At 40.2% G+C, this 21,513-nt stretch overlaps 1 protein-coding gene across 1 annotated transcript; it reads left to right on the top strand.

Annotated features, from left to right (window-relative positions):
- The first annotated feature begins 1,304 nt into the window (after window positions 1–1,304).
- LOC146772522 (C-type lectin domain family 4 member E-like) lies at window positions 1,305–21,315 on the top strand. The gene is made up of 7 exons (XM_085638044.1): window positions 1,305–1,435; window positions 5,503–5,648; window positions 8,704–8,820; window positions 14,380–14,499; window positions 19,075–19,226; window positions 19,699–19,808; window positions 20,863–21,315. The coding sequence occupies exons 2-7, from the start codon at window positions 5,576–5,578 to the stop codon at window positions 21,038–21,040; spliced, it is 750 nt and encodes a 249-aa protein (XP_085494170.1). The 5' UTR covers window positions 1,305–1,435; window positions 5,503–5,575; the 3' UTR covers window positions 21,041–21,315.
- Window positions 21,316–21,513: the final 198 nt, after the last annotated feature.

Genomic DNA, 21,513 nt, shown 5'->3' with positions numbered 1-21,513 from the left:
TACGACCAATCCATTAGAACGCTCAGGATTTATTTTTCCACTGATATTTGCCAGTCACCATCGCTCTGGAGATCTAGAGGACTATTTTGCACACTGGTAACTTTGCACAATGGTCTGCTGATCTTCAACCCCTTATGTCCCGACATCCTGGGACCTGGGACCTTCCGTTCCTAATAATCTTAATGACAAAAAAATGTTTTAATGAAGTCAAAACATCTTTTAAAAATGTTCTTTTTTATACGGTTAAAATACAGTATCTTGACTTTTGGATCTGTTTGAGGGAACACTTCACCCTTAGAGACAGAGGTCGTGCTTGAATCTGGATCAATATTTATATCTATCGGAGAGAATAGCAGCCGCATAGAGACCTTGGGACCAAAATTGTATGTTATAATTAGGGCTCCTGGTTTTCTGGTATTTATTTTTTCGACATTTCCATCTGTATTTATCCATATTTATTTTGTGCTATTTTTTTCTCTATTTATCCACTTTTATTTTTTGTTTTCTGTATAAATTAAGCTGCAATGGGTATTTTTCCACATTTATTTAACTGATAAATGAATACTCCAATTTGAATGTCCAAAAGGTTTCAGTAGTAAACAGTGCAATGGCGCTATTTAAAAACACTTGCATCGTAGAATAGCATAAATAACTGTACCCATGCACTTAATTAATCTTAATTAGGAAATCTATTGTCTTTTCTATCCCTCCTACCTCTCAAACTGTACACCTACTGACCAGGCACTCCTGATGATTGACAGTAGAAAAAATCATCCAAAGAGGGCCTATTTTCTGTATTTTTCTGCATTTAAAAATAAATACAGACAGGAAAATAAATAGTTTTCTGTCTGTATTTATCTGTATAAATCAGTAAAAACGGAAAACTGGGAGCTACTTGGTGATGGAAAAAAGAGTTCGAGCCTTGAGGTCGCGTGCACATCCTGTGATTCTGGGCAAATAAAACTCCCCGTGCCTGAATGTGCAATGTAAATACGGTGCTCGTGTAAAGCGCTCCAATACCTTCTCGTCGAGTTCGCGCTATATAAATATGCACACAAAAAAAAAGCCCTAGTTATAATAGTGTCAGGGCACTGTTTATAGAAGACGTGGTGCCCGTGACTGCAGACTTTGTGTCTTCTTTAAGCAACGCGTAATGTTGGCGGATTGCAACAGCGGGCAGCATGCAGATCTGATGTGAAGTGCCAGTTGCACTTTGGCTGTGAAATTGTGGTTCTGTGTAACTTCCCTTTTGATACATTGCGGAAGTCTCTATCCTGGGACTACTTCATCCCAAGCCATCACCAACGCATTCTCTAGAGCTGGCTCCTCAGCTGTGCGTCCTGTTGCTTGCCACGCGCACGATGTGAAAATAGAGGGAGGGCTTACCAGGAGGAACCGGGCTGCTGGCGAAGAGACCCCACTCACCAGCTGATTTGTAAGTAAAGAACGATGAATTGTCACCAGTGCAGACACAACTGAGGTCGCCTTGTCTTGCTTCAGTGGGTAACACAAGATCATAGGGGGGCCCTGCAGAATATGGAGCGGTGTCCGTTAGTATCTCACATCTGTTCATTGGGCTTTTGCTGAATGGTTGGGAGCTGCTGATAGGTTGGGGGGCACCCTGCACCAGAGGGGCTGCAGGGGCTTGCGTTACGCCTCTGTACCATACAAATGGCGCGCAAGAGAAACTCTGGCCTCATAGTGCAAATATACTTGAGTCTCAGGGTAATAGATTTCAGTGTGAGGAGACAATTAATGATAGAGCTACTGTTTACACCTGAACATATTCAAATTAAGAACAAATTAAAAGCATCCATGTTTACAACCTAGACTGCAGTGTAAATTTGCATTCTATTTTTTGTTTATATCTTTTTTCGGTATTTGTCTTTTCATATCTCCCCTGTTTTACTTGGTTCTCTTAAGATATTAGGATAATTTATATATGTGTGTCTTGTTTTCTTTTCAACTACTTCAAGGGGTTCGGCGGGACACGTTTCAGCTAAGCTCTGTGTGTTTTTTACATTTAGAAAGCGCTCAAAAAAGTTTACAACTAGAAGAAAATCAAATTTTTTGTTCTCTCAAAGTTTCATTGCTGTTTAAAGAGCAAGGACACATTTTCCAAATGTGTGACAGGCACTATATTTTCTATATGTTCCTCTAATCTCTCTCTATAACCTCTGAGCTCATATTCTGGGTTTTTAAATTGTTATTTTTCGTCGGGTTTTTGGTCTCAGATTTGACACCGAAGAAAGGGAGTTTGGCCCGGCTCCTCTACATTCACTTTTTTCCAAATAATGAAAGGACGTCCAGATTTTTAGGCTTGTAATTTTATAACTTCCACAGATATATATGCCCATCATTATTGGCGACTAGGCATCCATGCATAATCTGTCGTTTTTTAAAAATAAATAAATAATCAAGAAAATACTACAATAAACAGGCAAATTACTACATCACATTACATCAAGGTGTTCCCATGGTACGCATCCGTGCCAGATTTTCAGGCGTACCATCGACTATTTAAAGAGCTCCATTCATTGTATTTAAATTTATTTTTGTCTTTTATTCTACCATGAAACTGTTTTCCTGGTCCTACTTTGGACACCCTGGTTTATATTCTCCACCAGCTCTAACTTCCATTCCTTGTACTCCTGCACCCAAATTTCATCCCTAATCCAACATTTTTGTTTAAAGACTCAGTGGACCCCCCCTTTCCGTACCTATTGATCTGCCCCTACAGTTCTCCCACCTACCTCCCCCAATAGCCTTCCGTTGCCTCAGCAGTCTTCTTGGCACCAGAGGGTGGTTTATTTCTGCTGCAAATCACTCTCTGCACCCACTTCCTTCCTCTTTCACTAGTGTTAAACTTGTGGGAGTGACATTACTGACTCTGCCCCAGCTCAGCTAACTTTTCAAATGTTCTTGGAGAATTCTTCCGGTTTTTCTATAGGCTGTCCACCTATGTGTACGACCCTTAAGTAACATGCTAACATTAAATATGATACGCACATATCTACCACATGCTGCATACATTTCAGATTTCAACAAAAAAGAATCGTTTCGGGCAAGCAGAGATCAAAAATGAATTAAAAACACGCCACCATTGGTGCAGTGCAAGCCCAGATCCTTTCCAGAAGTTAACTGGATAGATATATATATATAGCTAACCTGAGACTAATGAAGTGACATTTTTGCCTACGTATTATTGTTTTTTGTTGTTGTTGCTTTTATTGCCACAGAAAGAAAGAAGCAAAAATAGTAAATATAACAGCATTTTCAAATAAAGATACAGCAGTAATCGTCTGCAGAGGACAAAAGAGCGTTTATAAAGAAGAAAAAAGAAAGAATAAAAAAAAATGAAAAAAGAGAGGGAGAAAAAAAAGTAGAAAGGAGACAGGGAAGAGAGAAGAAAGAGATATGAAGAAAAAGAGAGAAGAGAAAGATGAGGATACATACAAACACTAATCCCAGTGAAGGCAGGACCAAACCCTGCGCAGTTTTAACAGGGATCGGGAGCCTCTAGCTTTAGCCAATGCAATTTCCATTCAAAAAATCTCCCTCATCAGAGACCAAAATTCATTTATACTGGGAGGTGTGGCAAGTATCCAGGAGCGGGCTATACACAGACAAACACAAGAAGCAATAATGGGAGCTAAGGGTTTCGTAAGGCACCCAGTGTCAGAAAAGAGCCCCAAAAAGCAGCTCTTTCCCTGAGACCGGGCTATCGTAGCCAACCCAAGTTGTCAAAGCCAAAACAATGTTGGACCAAAAGTCCTTCAGCCGAGGGCAAGTAAAAAACGTGGTGTAAATCACAATTTTTTTACACCGATTTGCCTACGTATTATTGTGTGTTAAAATTAACCTTGGGCGTAGTGGGCGTAGTGGGGCTACGTGGAGCATCACGTAGTGTGGCCAAATCTACGCACACTCGCGCACTTCGCGTATCCCCACCACGCGCCGCCCGCCTCCCGCCTACCCTCATTTTAAAATAACTTAAAGTGGTTAAAAGTAAGAAAATGTCTTACCTGAGGTGCAGCGTCCCGGGGCTCCCACTTCCTGCTTCAGCGGCAACTTCTTCCTCACAAATGCGCATGCGCGGGCGCCCGCGCATGCGCATTTGTGAGGATGAAGTTGCCGCTGAAGGAGGAAGAGGGAGCCCCGGTACGCCACACCTCAGGTAAGACATTTTCTTACTTTTAAATACTTTAAGTTGTTTTAAAATGAGGGCGGGCGGGAGGCGGGTGGCGGGCAAATCTGCTCCGCGGTGGCGTGTGCGTAGCGCTGCCTGCCACGCCTACTTCGTGGACCACGAAGCAGGCAGCACTACGCACACTCCGCGGGCGAATCGGAGCACTACTCCCACCCTTAGCTAAAATGGTAAAATAGAAACAATATCCTGCCACAGTGTGTTACTCATCATGATGCATAATTTGCCTTTACTTGGTGCATAATTTAGTAAACCCAGGTGCATAATTTGATCCTCCTTTGCTGAATAATTACTGTGACTCCTTGTATATTTAGCAATTATTGTGGCCAGTTGTAGAGAACTCTATTTAGATGCTTAAGCAATAGGACTATAGTTGCAAAAATCACTGATACTCTTTGCAGCATCCACAGAAGGATGGATGGCTACGTTGGCCCTGCTCAGATTCATACCAGTTCTTTGGGCAAGCATTTAGGGTGTGAATTCCTGAAAATGTTCAATACCTTAACTGTTTTACTTTCTGGATTTCTATATGTTCCTAAACATTTTATGATGATTTGTACATTTTAAGTGTTGTAAAAAGAAATATTGTATTAATTTCTTTTTACTTCATTGAAAATAGTCCCAGCATGCTTGGGTAATGTTTGCACTATATAACAAAGTATTTAATTGAAATAAAAATATATATAAACAGCTCCATTTACCAGTGTATAGTAACAACATGATAGCACACCTGACTGTAATGGCTTGAAAATGTCCCCCAAGGAGAGCAATGTACCTCCGCCTAAAATCTAAATCATCATGTTTTTATTGGCCAGAGCATCCTATCCTGGTCTTAAAGAGACAGGGCCAGGAAAAATATGATCCAGGGCCCTTCTCTGGTTTTATCGCATCCCCAGTGAAGTACAAGATTACCTGTCCTATCAAGTAGTGCTTTTGTGATATATATAAATAGATTTAGCAAGTAGCAGTGAGGGCCAAACAATAACCCTGACTGCTCCCCCTTGTGGATACAGCCTGCCAGATATTCAGGATATCCATCAGAGAAAAAAGTTTATACAATTTATATAATGGAAATCATGTATATCGGCAAAGATTAACCTGAACATCTTTCACAATAGCAACTATTGAGGGTCAGTGTTGTGATTCCAACTTAGAACCTCCATTCATTCATCAGGTCAAACTGTTTATTTATTTATTTTGTAACAGAACAGTCAATCTTCAATTGCGCCGTTCTTTTTCCCTTCCTACTTCTCCAAAAGTTTTTTTCTAGTAGATTTTGTCTTTACCCCCTCTAGCATCTCCAAGCCGCTGGCAAAAATGAATCTCCACTAAACCGCACTGTGGCTGAGGAAGCGGATAATTACGAAAATGGAACCGGATGTAACCTACGCGGAGGTGAAATTTCGTGATGGAGCCAATAAAAAAGCGGAGATAAAAACAGGTATGATAGCTTGGTAGGTTTATCTAATGCGATTTAAGTGAATGAGTGACCCCCTTTTACTGATACGCCGACAATGGGCCTAAGTCGCAAAGATTTCTACCCATGACCAAGTGTTTCTGATGCCTCAAAATTCAAGAGGTAGTAAAAAATTCTCCAAACAACTGATAAAATGCCTCCAAGAGTTAAATGGATGTATTCGGGTGTGGTAATCCATCCCCCTACTAACAGAATATATTCTGGTGATGGAAGGCCTCCATGAATTTACTCAATTATCAAGACATTCAGAAGTAAATAATGCACAAGTCTGGGATTAGGCTAACAATTACTAATAGGATATCACCAACTGGATGTATTCGTGTATAGATATTATTTTATGCATTAACAGTATGTATTCTGGTGAGAAATTGCCATCCAGCATTTACCAGATATATTCTCATGAGAACATGCCTCTCAGCCATATCTAGATATGCTAATGCCTCTCTGGATTAACTGGGATATATTCGGGTGAGGAATGCCTATGAATTGGACATTGTCTGTTTTGGAACTCCATCGAAGCAGTCACTGGGTACATTTCAGTGATGATTAACTCCGGACATGATCAAGATAGTTTCTGGTTAGAGACTGATGACTTTCATTAACTGGATATATTCAGGCGACTGATTAACCAACAGCATTAACCAGATATACTCTCATGAAGAAATGCCTCTGCTTTACCCAGCTATTTTCTGTTCAACGAATGCCCCTGTGGATTAACTTGAATATATTTGGGTGACTATTACCCATCTGCATCAACTGTACATTGTCTGGTGAGGGTCCCCCTCTATGCATTAACAGTATACGTTTTGGTGATTAACTCCTGCATGCGTGATCTAGACATTTTCTGGTTAGAAATGGACTACTGATTAGAGAATGCCTCCATGCATTAACTAAATATATTCTGGTAAAGTTATGTATGTGAGTGTGTGTGCATTAACTTGATATATTTGGTTGAGTGAAGCCTTAGTTGGTCTTACTTGGTCAGAGATAGCTACACTTGTTAATTGGATATATTCGGGTGAAGGAAAGCCACTATGAATGAACTAGATGTATTTTGATCAATGACCACCTACTGAATTTATTAGATACATTTGAAGAAGGAACGTCTCCCGACATTAACTGGATCCACACTGGTGATGTTCAGAAATTTCTAATGACTTGGAAAAAATATTAAAGCTTCATGAAAGTAAATTATAAAGCTGTTCACAATTTTTTTTTCCCGTTGCTTTTAAAGGTAGCATATTTTGCTATTAATCTTGATTAGTGACTTTACACTATTATCAATTGTATACCATTGATTTTTAATTTGCTGCTTTTTACAATGAACGTTCATCATTGACAGTTTTGTTTTCCATTTGGTTTTAATACATAGCTGTTTGGAATGATTTTTGCGGGAGACAGCTCTAATAATTTGTGTTTATCATGGATTTTGAGAGTCACCTCTCTCTCCACTGAATATATTTATTGGTTATGCTTTTCCTTTCCCCGTAACGTTTGAACATCCTTTTCGTTTGTCTTCCTTTTTGCTTCATTATTCTTGGAAAAAACATATATTTTATATAAACTTCGCTTAGGTATTGAAGTTCCTAAAATCTTAATGTATGTTGTATTGGTTGGCTTGTTAAGCACCACACTAAATGCGCATTCACTGTCTCATTCACTAGTGTATGTTCTCTTGCCAACTCTATTAAATGTGAACCAATGTTGCATTCAGTGAAACCTGTTTATCTGTGAGGACTGCCTATTTGACATACCCAAATAGATCCGTTTCTCAGAGTAATGATTATATGGCTCAGTAACACTTTTTGGTGAGTGATGGGTCCTCAAATTTCTATTACAAATGGTGTTGAATCTACAATGGATTTGCAATACAATGCTTTGTCTAGACTAAGTCAGAGCGGTGAACTCAGCTCCGCTCGCGAAGTTTGCTGATTTTCCGCCCTCCACTCCGTGTAGCCGAGTTTTTTTCCTCGCTCGCGTTTGTCAACATCAAGCTGGCAAGCGCGAGCGAGGAAAATCCAACTCCTGGTGAGATTTTTCCTTGTTCGCGATCGTCAACATCAAGTTGGCGAGCATGAGTGTGGAAAATCAACCTCCCGGTGAGATTTCTCAATGCGGGTGGTCAGATTTCTCATTGCCAGTGGTCGCTTATGCTCGTGACCGCTCGCATTGAGAAAGCTGCAGCTCGAGTAAAAATCTACTCGAGCGGCAGAAAGGAAGCAGTGCCCGCTTGCGCTGTGCATGTTACCATTCGCGATGATTGCACAGTGCAGACAAGCACCTGGCACTGAAAATCACCGCACACAGTATTTATCTAACGCACTCCGCCGCTTGCGGAGCTACGCATAGCGCATCAGGGTTTTTTTTACACATTACGGAGGAACTCTGTGAACTCTGTCCAGGCTTAGTCTAGACCCTGGCTACTCAAACACAGCATGCATTAGTATTTCAAATCAGGAGTAAGAAGAAACCTAAGATTGTGTTTTCTTGTAGTGTTCTGCTTTTCAAGGTAAGGGGAAAGGCATTTGAGAGACATGCTACCACTACTTTACCGCATATGCTCTATAGCTTGACTAAAATATGGCATCTGACAGTACCTAACCACTACATCTCATAATAAGTTTTGGTAAGCATATGTGGAGTAAGAGTAGTAAATATATGCCTTCCTTGGCCATGTAGTGGTAGGCAATGTAATTAATTTTGTAGGCCAATATTATACTCCTTTATACAATGTCATACAACTATTAAAAAGTACCACAATTGCATATATTAACAACCAAATTGGACACTGTTGAATAAAAGAGGGGAATAGGAAAAGTGATAAAAAAATATGATTTTAGTGGTGAAATGAAGAGGGCTTTTCCATTTAGAAAAAAAGTAGGAAAATGTGGAGAAAAAACATCCACTCTTAAAATTGCACAAGAAAATATTAGGTTGTTAAGGTTTTAAGCTAGGTGCTTTTTCAAACATATGGTCAACATCGGCTTAACAATCAAATTAATGGTCTTTGTGTTTCTAGATGCCAAGACAGACTCCCAGGCTCAGGCCAAGAAAAAGACTTCACCAAAGATCCTGATAGTGTTTTTGTTGGTGATCCTCATTCTGCTAGCAGGACTGTGTGTGCTGATAACTCTCTGTAAGTACCTTGTGTTTTACGATCATCCTAATCTAGAGGTCAGTCATTGTTTCTTGAATCTGACAAGGTCACCAGAAATGTATTTCTTCTAAATCATGGTTATACCAAGTCTTTTTTTAAACCTTTGTTTATTAGTATCATTGATATGCAGCGAGTATACATCACGATATATGACAAACAAAACTGTTCATTTTGCCTGTAGGAACATATTAGAGTAGAGGTTCATTGTGTGCAAGTAACCAATCATAGTGGAGTAACGAACAGACACATGGGCAGGTTCTCTTCTTAAGTGGCAACATACAATGTTTTTGAGTGGCGCATAGGGTTCATTGACATGCATGTGGGTAAAGGCAACAAATTTCTTTCTGGGGCAGGAGTCTTTGCTCTCCCTATTCTTGGGTAGTCTAGTTGATTAAATGCAACACATTTCTATCTGGTGGCCTTTTGGGCCTGGGGCATTCCGATCTGCTCCAATGGGTGCTCAAGTTTGGCAATAAATAACAAGCAACAGGTTTGGTGTTGGCTGCCCACTTTTTGACTTTGTAAAAGGTATTTGGCTTGCCATGTTTTTTTAATAAAATATTATATATTTGTGTGAGCTGCCGGGTTCAACTAATGGAGAAAAAAAAAACGCCTAAAGATTTTGAGGTTTCAAAAAGCACTCTGTCTATGCCATCGTAGTACCTGGAGCTTAAGATAACTATTTTGAGGGCGGATGTGCTTCTTGCGAGAGAACAGAATACCATCACCCCGAGTGAAGTTGGCTAATGGCTGAAGTGGGTGTACCCATTGACTCATGTTGTATGTTGAAAGGGGGGAAGAACAATGGACACAAGAGATCTACAGATAGTGTGCTGCCTGAAAGCCTCTATAAGTATATTACATGAATAATTTTAGTAAAATCAAAAGGTCTTGGCTTACAGGGTACTTAAATAGAATTTTTTGCAAACAGCAAAGCCAGTAGGTAGCTTGACTAAACATCTCTTCTACTTCGAAAGAGGAGGAATGATCTACATCATCTAGAATGTTGACACGCCCCTTCCACAAATTCCAAATCCCAAGTTACTTCTTTCAGCAAGAGGCCTTTGACCGGTAAATGCTGATAGGATGTTATCTGAACCGATCCCAGTCTGACAGCAGACGGGTAGCATTTTCAATGGTGTTCCTCATACCTCCTATTTTCTCAGATTAAATTTCTTTCCTTCCCTTTCAGTGGCTTGACAGTAGTGCCGTCTATGGATGATACAACACTTTTATTGAAATTCTCACATTGTTGTTTCCCATAGTGCCTTGCATATCGTTGAACTAATCTTTTACAGTGATTTACTCGGGAACCCTAAAGTTATCTGAAGTGCGGGTGATAACCTACCATAGGAGATCGCAGGAGAATCTGTTGGACTTTTGAAACAGATTCAGAACAACCTGATTGACTTTGCACTAGATGGCACTATTGCGCCCCATACATTCAATGACTCATGTGACCTGCTGCGCCAGCGGTGTTGCTGTTTGTATCTGTTCTTGCTCTGTCAATAAATAAAATTATCTTATTCCAAATTCTGAGCAGGGACCTGCCAACCCTCCATATTCTTTTTTCCTTTTTGCTGGCTAACAATTCACCTTTACAATAAGGGCCAATTTTATTTTTTTTAGTAAGGAGAGCTGCAGTGCGGAGCAGAATTGCTTTCATTATTTTTAAATAAATTCATATGGGATGAGTTTGTGAAGCCACCAATAGATGCATAGTTATTGGCGCTGCATGCCGGACAGCGAACATTGGCTGCTTTCCGACCCATAGAATGTGGTTTCTTCAAAGTTAAGCCAGTGATTGCAAAATAACCTCGCAGTGGCTATAAACCATGAGATACAGCCGTGGTCACAAATTCAAGTGCCATAGGCAACTCAGTTTCAGAGAAAAAATGCTCCAAAATTACACCATTTCATTTTAGCAATTCAGGCACTTAATTTAGGTATCCCGTTTCGAAGAATTTTAGCATGTGCCCCATTAAGATGTGACACTAGCAGGTAAGACCCAGATTTTATTAATTAACAGCAGGACATGTGAACAGCCTCCGCCACCCGCCGAACTCCAAGTTGCACTGCCACTCCAACCTCCTGTTCCAGAATCCTTCCCCCACAATATTCCATTATCGCATGACAGTGCATTGGCAAGATATTAACAGAGCTGAGACAAAACATGCCCCAGAGTCACATATCAGTCAAAATTACTTTATTCGGTTATTATTAAAAAACATAAAATGATGTTAAAAATACCCACCAGCAATACAAAACACACAAAAAAAAAAGAATTTGACATAAAATCATCATTGATTAAAATATACTTACAGATCCATATATGCATATATCATTATAAAATGCAAACAATATACAAACATTTCATATACAACAGGGCAAAAATACATCAAATCCGGACACATAAAGCTGCATCATTCACTACTTCCTTTGTTTCCTTGCTCTAACTGCTGCTACTAGAAAGCTAGCAAAATGCTGAAAATTTCCCAAGGGTTACTCAACATCTGCAGGTATAAAAGAGCTCGTCTAGCCTGCAGAAAGCCTTTGTTCTTTAAAATTGGAAGGATATAACACTTGTGTATAGAAAAATAAAAATCGCAGTACAGGACAAATGCATAGTGTCCTGCCTTGAGAAAAAATTACATGAGCAGGGACCCAGGTCGTCAATCTTAGCCCAGCCTAAAGGGTCAGCCAGCAAAAAATGTAAATAATGAAACCTAAATCTCATCAAAAGAAAACTGTGTTGGGACCTGGTGAAAATATCCAGGTAAGGCTCCATAGAATAAGAAGTTTTTAGGAGCTGGTGGGCACGGACAGTAGGTTTCAATAATTCCGAGGCCTCTCTTTCTAGTGATGCTATGCGCAGAAATGAGGTCTTGGCCCACACAAGATCATTTTTACATATATTTTCTGGATTCTCAAACAAGGTTGGGCGACCTAACAACTCAGCTGTGCTTTTCAAATGTCTCAACCATAGTATACTACTGGCCCTATCAAGAGCTATACAATCTCGTATGATCTCTTTGTTTAACACCAAATCAGGATTAGACCAGATTGAAATCCATTTACGAATGGGACACATTCTAATCGCATCAACAACATAGCCAAGGCCCATATACAAAGATATAGATTGGGGGACTGAGAACAAGCTTTTTAAGAATTTATTTTCAGCAATTTTGAGCTCAGTGCAATTACTATAACCCCAAATTTCTGAGCCATACTTCACAATGGCAATGCTCTTGGCCTTATTTATATTCAACATGGCCTGCATGGGCTTGGCGCCCAGCCTCCGGGCAAAATCAAGAACCGCACCTGTTGATCTAGCCATAGCATTTCTCTTCGCCCTCCTTTGCGGAACCCAAGTACACCTAACGTCACATAAGAGGCCCAGGTACGGGAATGTGGAGACCCTAGTTACTTCGGTCCCGCCACAACAACACGTTTTGGGTATCTTTAACTTCCCTCCCAGGATCATAATATGTGACTTGGATAGGTTTACATTTAAATCTAATGAGCCCATAAAATTGGTGGAGGGGGTCAACAAGTGCTGAAGCCCCACAGATGTGCGTGTCAAAAGCGCCACATCATCTGCATAGAGCAATGCAGGAATCAATCGGTTCCTTACACGGGGAATGTCCGTAGCAGCTCCGGATACAACCGGGTCAGGATGGTTAATATAAAGGGTAAATAACAAGGGCGCCAAGATACACCCTTGTCTAACTCCTCTTGTAATATCTATCTGCTTTGTAAGATTACCCTTTTGATCGAACCTTACTGCTGCCGAGCGGTCCCTATGCAGGTCCGCCCAAAAAATATACAATATTCTTATCCATCCCCATTTCTAATAATAGGTCCCAGAGCTGGGACCTATTCACCCGGTCAAACGCAGAGGAAGGGTCCATAAAGGCGAGGTGTAAATTCCCTTTCTTGGCCATTGTAGATTTCCCTATTAAAAGGTAGAGGTTAAGGTTAAGGCACTGGTCCGTGGTGCCTCTGCCTTTCCTAAAACCATATTGGAGGTCTGAGAGGACATCCTGCTCATCAATCCATCCAGTGACTCTGCTGAGGACCACTCTACCCAGCACCTTGACTGTGGAATCGATCAGCGATATTGGCCTGTAGCACCTTGGATCTGCTCTATCGCCTTTTTTAAAAACAGGGACAATAATAGATGTTGACCAGGATTTAGGCAACCCTTTTAGACATGCTATGTTAAACACATTTGCCAGTAATTTTTACCATGAATGAATATCTATCCTAAAAAGGTCAGCAAGGAGCCCCTCTGGGCCCGGTGCTTTATTACACGTCATATATGTTATAGCCACAGCCACCTCTTGTGCAGAAAAGGTTTATACTATATGCAGCTTTTGGGCCGATAGGGCCTGTGTTAACCTGCTCAGATTGATCCCCATAAATATGTTTAAAGTGGGTGAACCAAAGCTCTTCAGGGATGTTACACTCTACCATGTTAACCCCAAGGTCAGAAAAGAAGGGTCTATTGACAATTTCCCAAAAGTTTGCACTGTTTTTAAGCACACCCACAGACAATAAGTCGTCCCATGCTTGTTGTTTGATTTCTGATTTGCGGTTTCATAGTGCCCGCTTATATTCGGACCTTGCCATGGCTACTCTATTTCTGTCATGGGGTATTTGTTTCAGGGCAAGTAATAATTTCCGGTGAGCTGCTGAGCAGTTGCAATCAAACCACCTCTCTGCCTTCTGCACACCTACTTTAATAGGTAGGGAGAGGCCACTATCTACCTGTTTACAGATCTTCTCAAGGCTCCCACAGTCGCCTCTCCTTGAATGCTATCAAGACAGATGGCTATCTCATTCCCTACGATATTTAGCATATCTAATCAGTGTGGGAGTGAGGAAGACTACTTTTCACAGTGAGGATCCCTGTGGACATCTTTCTCACTTTTCTCTAGAGGATATGTATGTAATTTATAAAATGGGGTTGGATCACAGCATACATAGCCCATACCTTCCTCATTACCTTTAGTCTTAGTAGTTCATAGCTAAAAGTGTTTTTCCTATTAAATACATCTGACTTTTGAAATTTGCTTTCATCACAAGTCACCTATATTTTTGGTGTTTTTTCTATGCATTACTGAATACATGCTGTACCTACTTCCCCTTTTGCATAGTTGGCACTAATATCTGCAGATGCTTTGGAGTTCATGGAGCACAAAGTAAAACCACAGAATTCACTCACAAACAGTAGTGACCATCACTTAGCTTCTAGGTTCTTGCTTCTTTTGGGGATTTACAGTGTAAACCCAGAATATTTTTAAGAGATTGGATTAGCAGAACCAACTTTCTTCTCTGAATGCAATCATGCTCAATATATGAGTTCTCATTTCGTCCCTAATAAAGTGAAAATAAATATTCAAACTATCTTACTTATTAGAGGACTAGAATCTTCTTTGAGTACTTCTGATGGAATGTCCAGATATTGTGAATTCTCCAAACAGATGTGATTCAAGGATCATCCATAAATAACAGTATTACTTGTACTCTGTATAGATTTCCAGGCATCTTCAAAGGTCCCTGAGTTGGAGAAGCAAATGGCGCAACTGCAACGGAATCACACCAAAGTGCTTGAGTACATTGAATGCAAAAACAGGTCTGCTGAGAACTGTAGTGGTGAGTACACTTCCTACTCATCCCTGGGTGTCACTTGCATTTCTTACATTTTGCTGCAATATATCCCCATCAGTGCAATCTTGTTAAGTAGCATCTGAGGCACATCCTATATCAGGGCGCGATAATTAAACAGCTGTCTACTTAATTGTTAGGTCATGTGCTTAGGCACTAGGCGTTGTAATGGATTCATATGTGGCAAGTGAGTTTTTGACTAACGTATTACACATATTCAACAAAAGAAACAAACAACATTCCACTCCACTGGCTTAACAGACCAATAAAAACAATACCAGTACAAATGTGCTTGGTTTTGCAGATTGAGCTGGAATTCCAGTCCAGTTGTTGTATGTTGCAATATCAAACAATAAACTATCAACCTACACATATGTTGGAGCATAATATTGACTCTTGAAATATTGTCAATGTAAGCATAGATTTTCTTTTATTAACTCTGATGTGATGATATGGTGGGTGTTGATATTATGATTCTGATACATGTGTAGATCGATGTTTTAACGCTACCCATACAATCACAAACGGGTTTTCGCTGACTGCTTGTTTTTGTAAAACAGACTACTGGTATAGCAGCATGGGGTGGAAATATATTATTTCTGTGGCAGAAAATCATACACTATCTTACACACAAGCACACTGAGACCCACAAACGCCAATGGATACACACACACACACACACACACAACTAACATACTATGAAGCTGCACAAAAAAAATTTAGACAGGTAATTTGTGGGGTAAAACTAACAAATGAGAAGGCCTATCTTTGAAATGGGCCTGACCAAACTTTAAAAAGCATGAGGGTGTTGCAGTAGATGGTGCCAGCAAATTCAGTGAACTTTACTAGCATGTTTGGAAAATCCTTACCATCCTGCACCTATTTTCCTTTGAAATTAAATACGAATATCCAGGTGACCAGGTGTGCTTTTTAGCTCTTTGAATGGTTCTTGTCTCTGTTTTGTCACTGTTCTCAAAAGAATGAGATAGTAAGTGAGAAAAACTGACTTTGATGCAGAATGTTTCTAGTAGATGTTCTCTCTGGAATGTGTGAATCCCCTAGCTCCTTGTGAGGCTTAATAACATCCTTTATCTAATATTTTCCATACTCATTTTCTGAAAATTAATCTCATGATCTATGATGTAAGCGGAGAATTGAAGCGTGTTGATTCCCTTGTATATTCATTCAAAGCCATAATGCTCTTCTCTAAATGTACTTCTACATGAATATATAACATATGAGATTGAAATGCACTATCAAAGAATATTAAAGCATTGTTATAATGTACTTGTGAATAAATGAAATAGCACTTAGCAGTGATACATTATAACATTTTTATGAAGACTTGGGTAAGGTCTAAGAAGCCAATTAACAAAACATACGACAAAAATATACAACAGTCATGAACCCAATATGTGTATATTGTTATATGGAATGCTCGTCAATCTAATGTTCACTATGGAGTAGATTGCACCAGTCTTGTGACCACTGTGTCTCTCTGGGGACGGATGAGACACCCTCATGGGCTGAGGATGTCAGATGTTGCAGGCTCCTTTAAGATGTTACTGGTGAAATGGTAGACACAGTTTATTTTCCTCTTTGAGTGATTTGTCTGTGGTCTTTGATTGTGGCTCAATAGGTCAGTTGAAGCAGACTTTACCCAGCTAATATTTTGCATATCTAACACCTCTCCTCACCAGGTAGTTTGCTCCTTTTATCCCTGTCATATCAAAGCAGCGTGTTGGCTAGAGCTGCAGAGGGATAGCAAAGTTGCCTAATGTAAACATCTCACAAATTGCCACACTTATCCCTTTGTTGGTATTAAAAAAATAGTCATAATTTGGGTGCAATGGACCCCTCACATCTTTGGATACTGAAGCTATTGCAGCTGCAGCACTAATGATAGCTCTGCCCCTGTCTACAGGACTCTTGAGTTCCTTACTCTACCTCTTTCCTCTTTAATTCCCTTTATTCATCCCTTTTTTATCTCCTTCTGTGCTTTCACTTTCCCACCTCATTATCCCAAAAATTGTAGAAATACATTATTTCTCAAGAACAGTGACTGCAGAAATAACAGCGATAAGGAGAAACTGTGATTTGCACAGTTTTCTTTTAGAATATTGTTACATTCATGTCACACTGTAATGGCCACTTTTGGACACTTTTTGAAAGCTACACATGTTGTTGGTTCCCTACCTCAGGTAACGCTCTCCACTGCTAGATTCCAGAGTTGGGTGATTAGTGGAGGAGACTCTCCCCTGTTCCTTCATATGCCTTTGATGAAACCCACTCTTCTCCTTTCACTGTGTGTCTGGATGTTGCACAGCAACCAGAATCCTTGGGCCCAATTCTTCTGGCGGAAATCCACTTTGTCCATTTTAGACGCGCTTGACCTACACTGATGACCACCAAGATCACAACAGTGGTCTTGGGTGCAGGCCCTCCTAAATTGATCCAGTGTTTCAACTTTAAACCAGGCTGCACTTAGGTTGGTTCCTAACCGTGCTCCCTATGTTGGGTTAATATTAACTCCAATGAGGCAGTAACGTATACTTTGTTTAAATGTGCTCAGCACACCAGTGCTGACAAAATGATTGTTAGACACAGGAAACCATTTTCCACTCTGCAAGGGCATAGTGATCCATGAGGTAGTTTGTGCAGTGGCACCAGGTCCTAGACTATGATGTGAACCACAACTTTCTCTGCATCATCTGCACTTCAGTTAAAAGCCGCCTGCTCAGACTCATTTGTGCAAATGCCTCCCTGAGGTATGTCTCATTGTTGAAATTCCTTGGGGAGTTATGGACGTCACCGCCAAGAAGACAGACAGACTCTAGGCAGACATGGGCTAAGTGATGATTGAGAAGCTGTATGTATGGACCTCAGCTTGAAGAAGACGATAGAGGACAGAGAATTTGAGAGCGGAATGAAAATAGGAGATGGAAAACAGGAGTACAAATGAATGAGGGGAAGAAAAGGGAGAAAGGGTAAGAGAAGGAGTGAAGTGAAGATAAGAAGTTGATGTGAAAGCAAAGAAGAGTAAAATTATAGAAAGGACAGGGAGCTTACATGACAATGTGCAGGATATAAATAGAAATGATGATTAGAGAGAAGTGGAAAAGAGAGAAAAGATGGAAAGAAAAAGAGTGGCTATTGTTTTGACTGTAGACTCATTTGACAGAGAAGAAATAAATCAGTGATTGGATAAAAAAAAACTCCAAAATGTATCAGGCAATGCAGACTATGACTTTGCAGTGTTTGCTTTATAACTTCACAATACCGCCCAAGTATATCAGGGTTATGAATGGTTTGTTCTTCACCAAGCGTAGCAACATAAAGGAGAATCAATTGACACTGTTATGCCTGGGCTTTATTTGGTTGTTTGCAAAGTGTGCCGTAATTGTTAAACGTGCATTCTAGTTGAATTTGTTGTTGAATGTAGTACAAACTGCTTTTGCCTTGTGAACTGTTTGGGGCATGGTCCAGCTTCAAGTGTTTTGAATTGTAAGTTCTTTGCAATGCTATTTCTTGGCCCACAAGTGAGAAATACTAACACCGTCATATTCTGGTTTATCTTGAGTTGCCGTATGAAAATATCGTTTCTTATTTTAGATATACAATTATTAATGTAGCCAATAGATAAGTCATTGAATATTACATGTATTGTTGTATTATCAGCATATAGTTGATATGGCAGGCCAAGGGCGTTTTCGGAAGTCGACTAGTTGGACCAATTACAGTTCCTAAAGGTTGGGATCCAGAGCTGAGTTCAGTGAAATAATGAAAGTTCCTATAGTTTGTGAGAAACCTTTGTTAATCCTCACAACCTGGATGTGCAGGTTTAGTTACCACCAGAACCACTTTACATTGTTCCTTCAATACTGCAGAGGGAGGATGAAGTGCCAAAAAGTAAAGTGCTGCATCATCTACTGTTGACCAATCCAGGATTACACAAAATGTGCTACCATTGGCATGCATTGATAGGCGTCAGCAATAATCATAACCACAGGAGTTTCAGCACCGGTCGTTGATTTGAAACCCTCCTGAAATTTGTTCATTTTTCCATTTCCATCAACATATTGGGCTAATTATTTTGTTGCACATTCTTCCATATATTTTAGCAATGAAAGCTAGAGCCGTGATGGGACTATAGTTTTCATTGTGGCCTGGATCAAATTTAGGGTTTTTCAGGCTGGCCCTTGTGGTGCGTTTATTTAAGGAGGTGTGGGTTGCGCCTGGCTCTTGGAAGGTGTTAATGGTGGGAGAAAGGAGCTGGTATCCTTGGCTATGTTAGAAAGTATATTGATCAAAACCAATCATAAAAAGCTGAACTAACAGGCCGCTGAGCTTGTGGGGCCATTTTAAAGAGTAACTGCACAAATACACATTCAGGGCAGTAGATGGTGAAGTTAGAAGGTCCCATGCTTAAACTCAGGGCCATAGAGACAACTCCATCAAAAACAGAATGTGGTTTGAGTTCCCCATTAGAGCACCCTGAGGCCTCACTTCTGATCCAACAGAAGTATTGTTGTTGGTTGTTCTCACTGTACCTTTGTCTTTCAGAGTTCTTCTACTGGGTCTGCCCCACAGATTGGCTGCCGTACAATGGAACATGCTATTTCTTTTCCCAAGCCACACTCTCATGGGATGAAAGCAGAACAAAATGTCTGACAAGTCAGGCAGACTTGGTTATCATCAATGACAGGATGGAGCAGGTGAGTTAAGATTCGTGTAATGCTTTGTTGTGATTAAAGACAGTAAAATATGCCTGTTCTCATGCAAGCGGTGCACACTGCTGTATCGTTGACACTGTTGCACATTGTAATAAAGTTGGCTTGGTTACATGCCTTCAAGGGTGCAACAGTATTTTGGTAAATCTAAAAACCCACATTTCTTTTTTTACGCAGCAACTCCAATCATAATGGAATTGAGTTTAATGCACATCCTGGTGAGAGCAGTTGCTGCAGCACAGGTCAAAAGCCCTATTATTCCCAGCATGATTTTGTCCATAGAAAGGATGTTGGTCAGTTGATTTGCAGAGCCCCTGCCTGCACCCAGCTCCCGCATATCTATGACATGTCTGGCATGAAAACAGGCCACATGAGTCTGAGACAGGGCACAAATACCCCACGTCCCCTAGTCCTTGTGCTCTTTTACAGCACCTGTTCCCTTTGCTCTCCTGTACAGTTTTTCATCACAAACAAGACTAAGAAGGAGATCCACTGGATTGGCCTGACGGATAAGGACCAAGAAGGTGTCTGGAAGTGGGTGAACGGTCTCAGTTTACAAACAGATGAGTAAGTCACCCTCCACATAAAAAGTTCATGATTTATATTTCTGTATATTATAGTTTCTTTTCTTTTTTTTAACCTTATTTTACTTACTAAAAAATCAAATTTAGAACAGCGACGTGTTAACTAAAGATAACAAGCATAGGCATGGCCAGTAGATCAAATAAGGGCAGCAGGAAGAGAAAAACAAAAAGTGGTGGGTTGTGTAAAAATTCAAGTTAGAGGAACGGGAGAGAAGGGATAGGGTTCTGTGGCGATGGATATGGCTGTGCCGAACAATCTGTGAAAAAAGGATTTCTTTAGGGCTCTGTGTAGTGTAATAGTGACGCTGTGAGGTAGATCACTCTATCAACAGGGCTCCTTTCCTAGTTTCCTCCATTTTAACTCCTCCCTCTCTCTCTCTCCTGGTCACTCTTTTCCAAATTCAGAACTTTGAGACATCCTAGAGTTGTCTAAACCCTAACATAACATGACCTCCTAAGCTTGGTCGGAAAGGATAACACAATGCAATGCAACCCAATTGAACACAACATATAAAACACAACAACAAAATCCATTATGCAAATCACATAACAGTTACCACATAGCATAACCGGGCTGGCTTATGTGGTTGCAATTGTTGCTTTCATTAGGTTGACCTGTGGCAATACTGTGGGACGGAAAAAACTCTTAGACATCAGGTAACAGAAAGAATGAGACTGAGATATCTAAATCAGGTGTGTGCACTTCTCCAAAAGATCAACTTCTCTCGGCAGCAAAAGTAATACCCCACTGCAGCTCAAGCCCTGGTCATAAGCGGTCAAATCTGGTGGCTGAGTGGACTAATGCATTCAATGCAGAAACCTGGGTTTCACCACATAGACACAGGTTTGAATCCCGTCGAGTTTACTCAGCCATTCATCCTTTTGAGGTCAATGAAATGGGTACCATTGGGTTGGATCACATTGGCACAAGTTACTGAGCCCCAAGCTTTACCAATGCACATTGCATTCAGAAGCTATCCGGCAGATGTACAAATATTTTCCTTAATTGCAACACATTTTTTAACCTTATTTTTTAGATTTTGGGGCTGTAATCCACCTGATAACCATGGAGGCGCAGAGAATTGTGCCACAGTGGGCTCTATAACAAAGTGCAAAGGATCTTCGAATCTCTGGAATGATGACCGCTGTGAAAATAAACAGAAATCCATCTGCGAAAAAGAGGCAGAGGACAAGAAGAAGGATTTCACCCCGTGAAATACCGAGCCAGACAATGGATTGCTTTTATTCAGCCCTTTTATGTAAAAAACACAATATTTACATATAGCGACAGATTACACAATTCTCCTGGGGCAACAGGGGTTAGTTTGTCAAAACCTGAATGATAATAGTGAATATGTATATGAGACAGAGAAAGATTTTCTTTAGCTAATTTTTTTTATGTTTTCATTTGAATTGTACGTTTTTAGAAACTGTTAAAATGCAATGTATTGTTAATAGAGGAAAAATGTTTCAAATAAAAAAGGAAAGTCTTTTAATGGCCAGAACCGGTGATAGTGTAAACTATTAAGAAAAGGGGTGGGAGTTTAAAGAAAAGGCCTCCTGCGGTAAGATAAATAATTTGCAAATTTCACGATAAGACATTGTTCTTGACAAAGAGATATTCGAAACAATACAATTCAAGAAAAGTTTTATCCTTGGATTGGCATTCTGAATGGACATCTGGAATG

This window comes from Triturus cristatus, chromosome 12 (genome assembly GCF_964204655.1).
Source record: "Triturus cristatus chromosome 12, aTriCri1.1, whole genome shotgun sequence".
NCBI classification, from domain to species: domain Eukaryota; kingdom Metazoa; phylum Chordata; class Amphibia; order Caudata; family Salamandridae; genus Triturus; species Triturus cristatus.
Note: the sequence above shows the minus strand (reverse complement) of the source record. Positions and strands in the feature narration are given on the sequence as shown.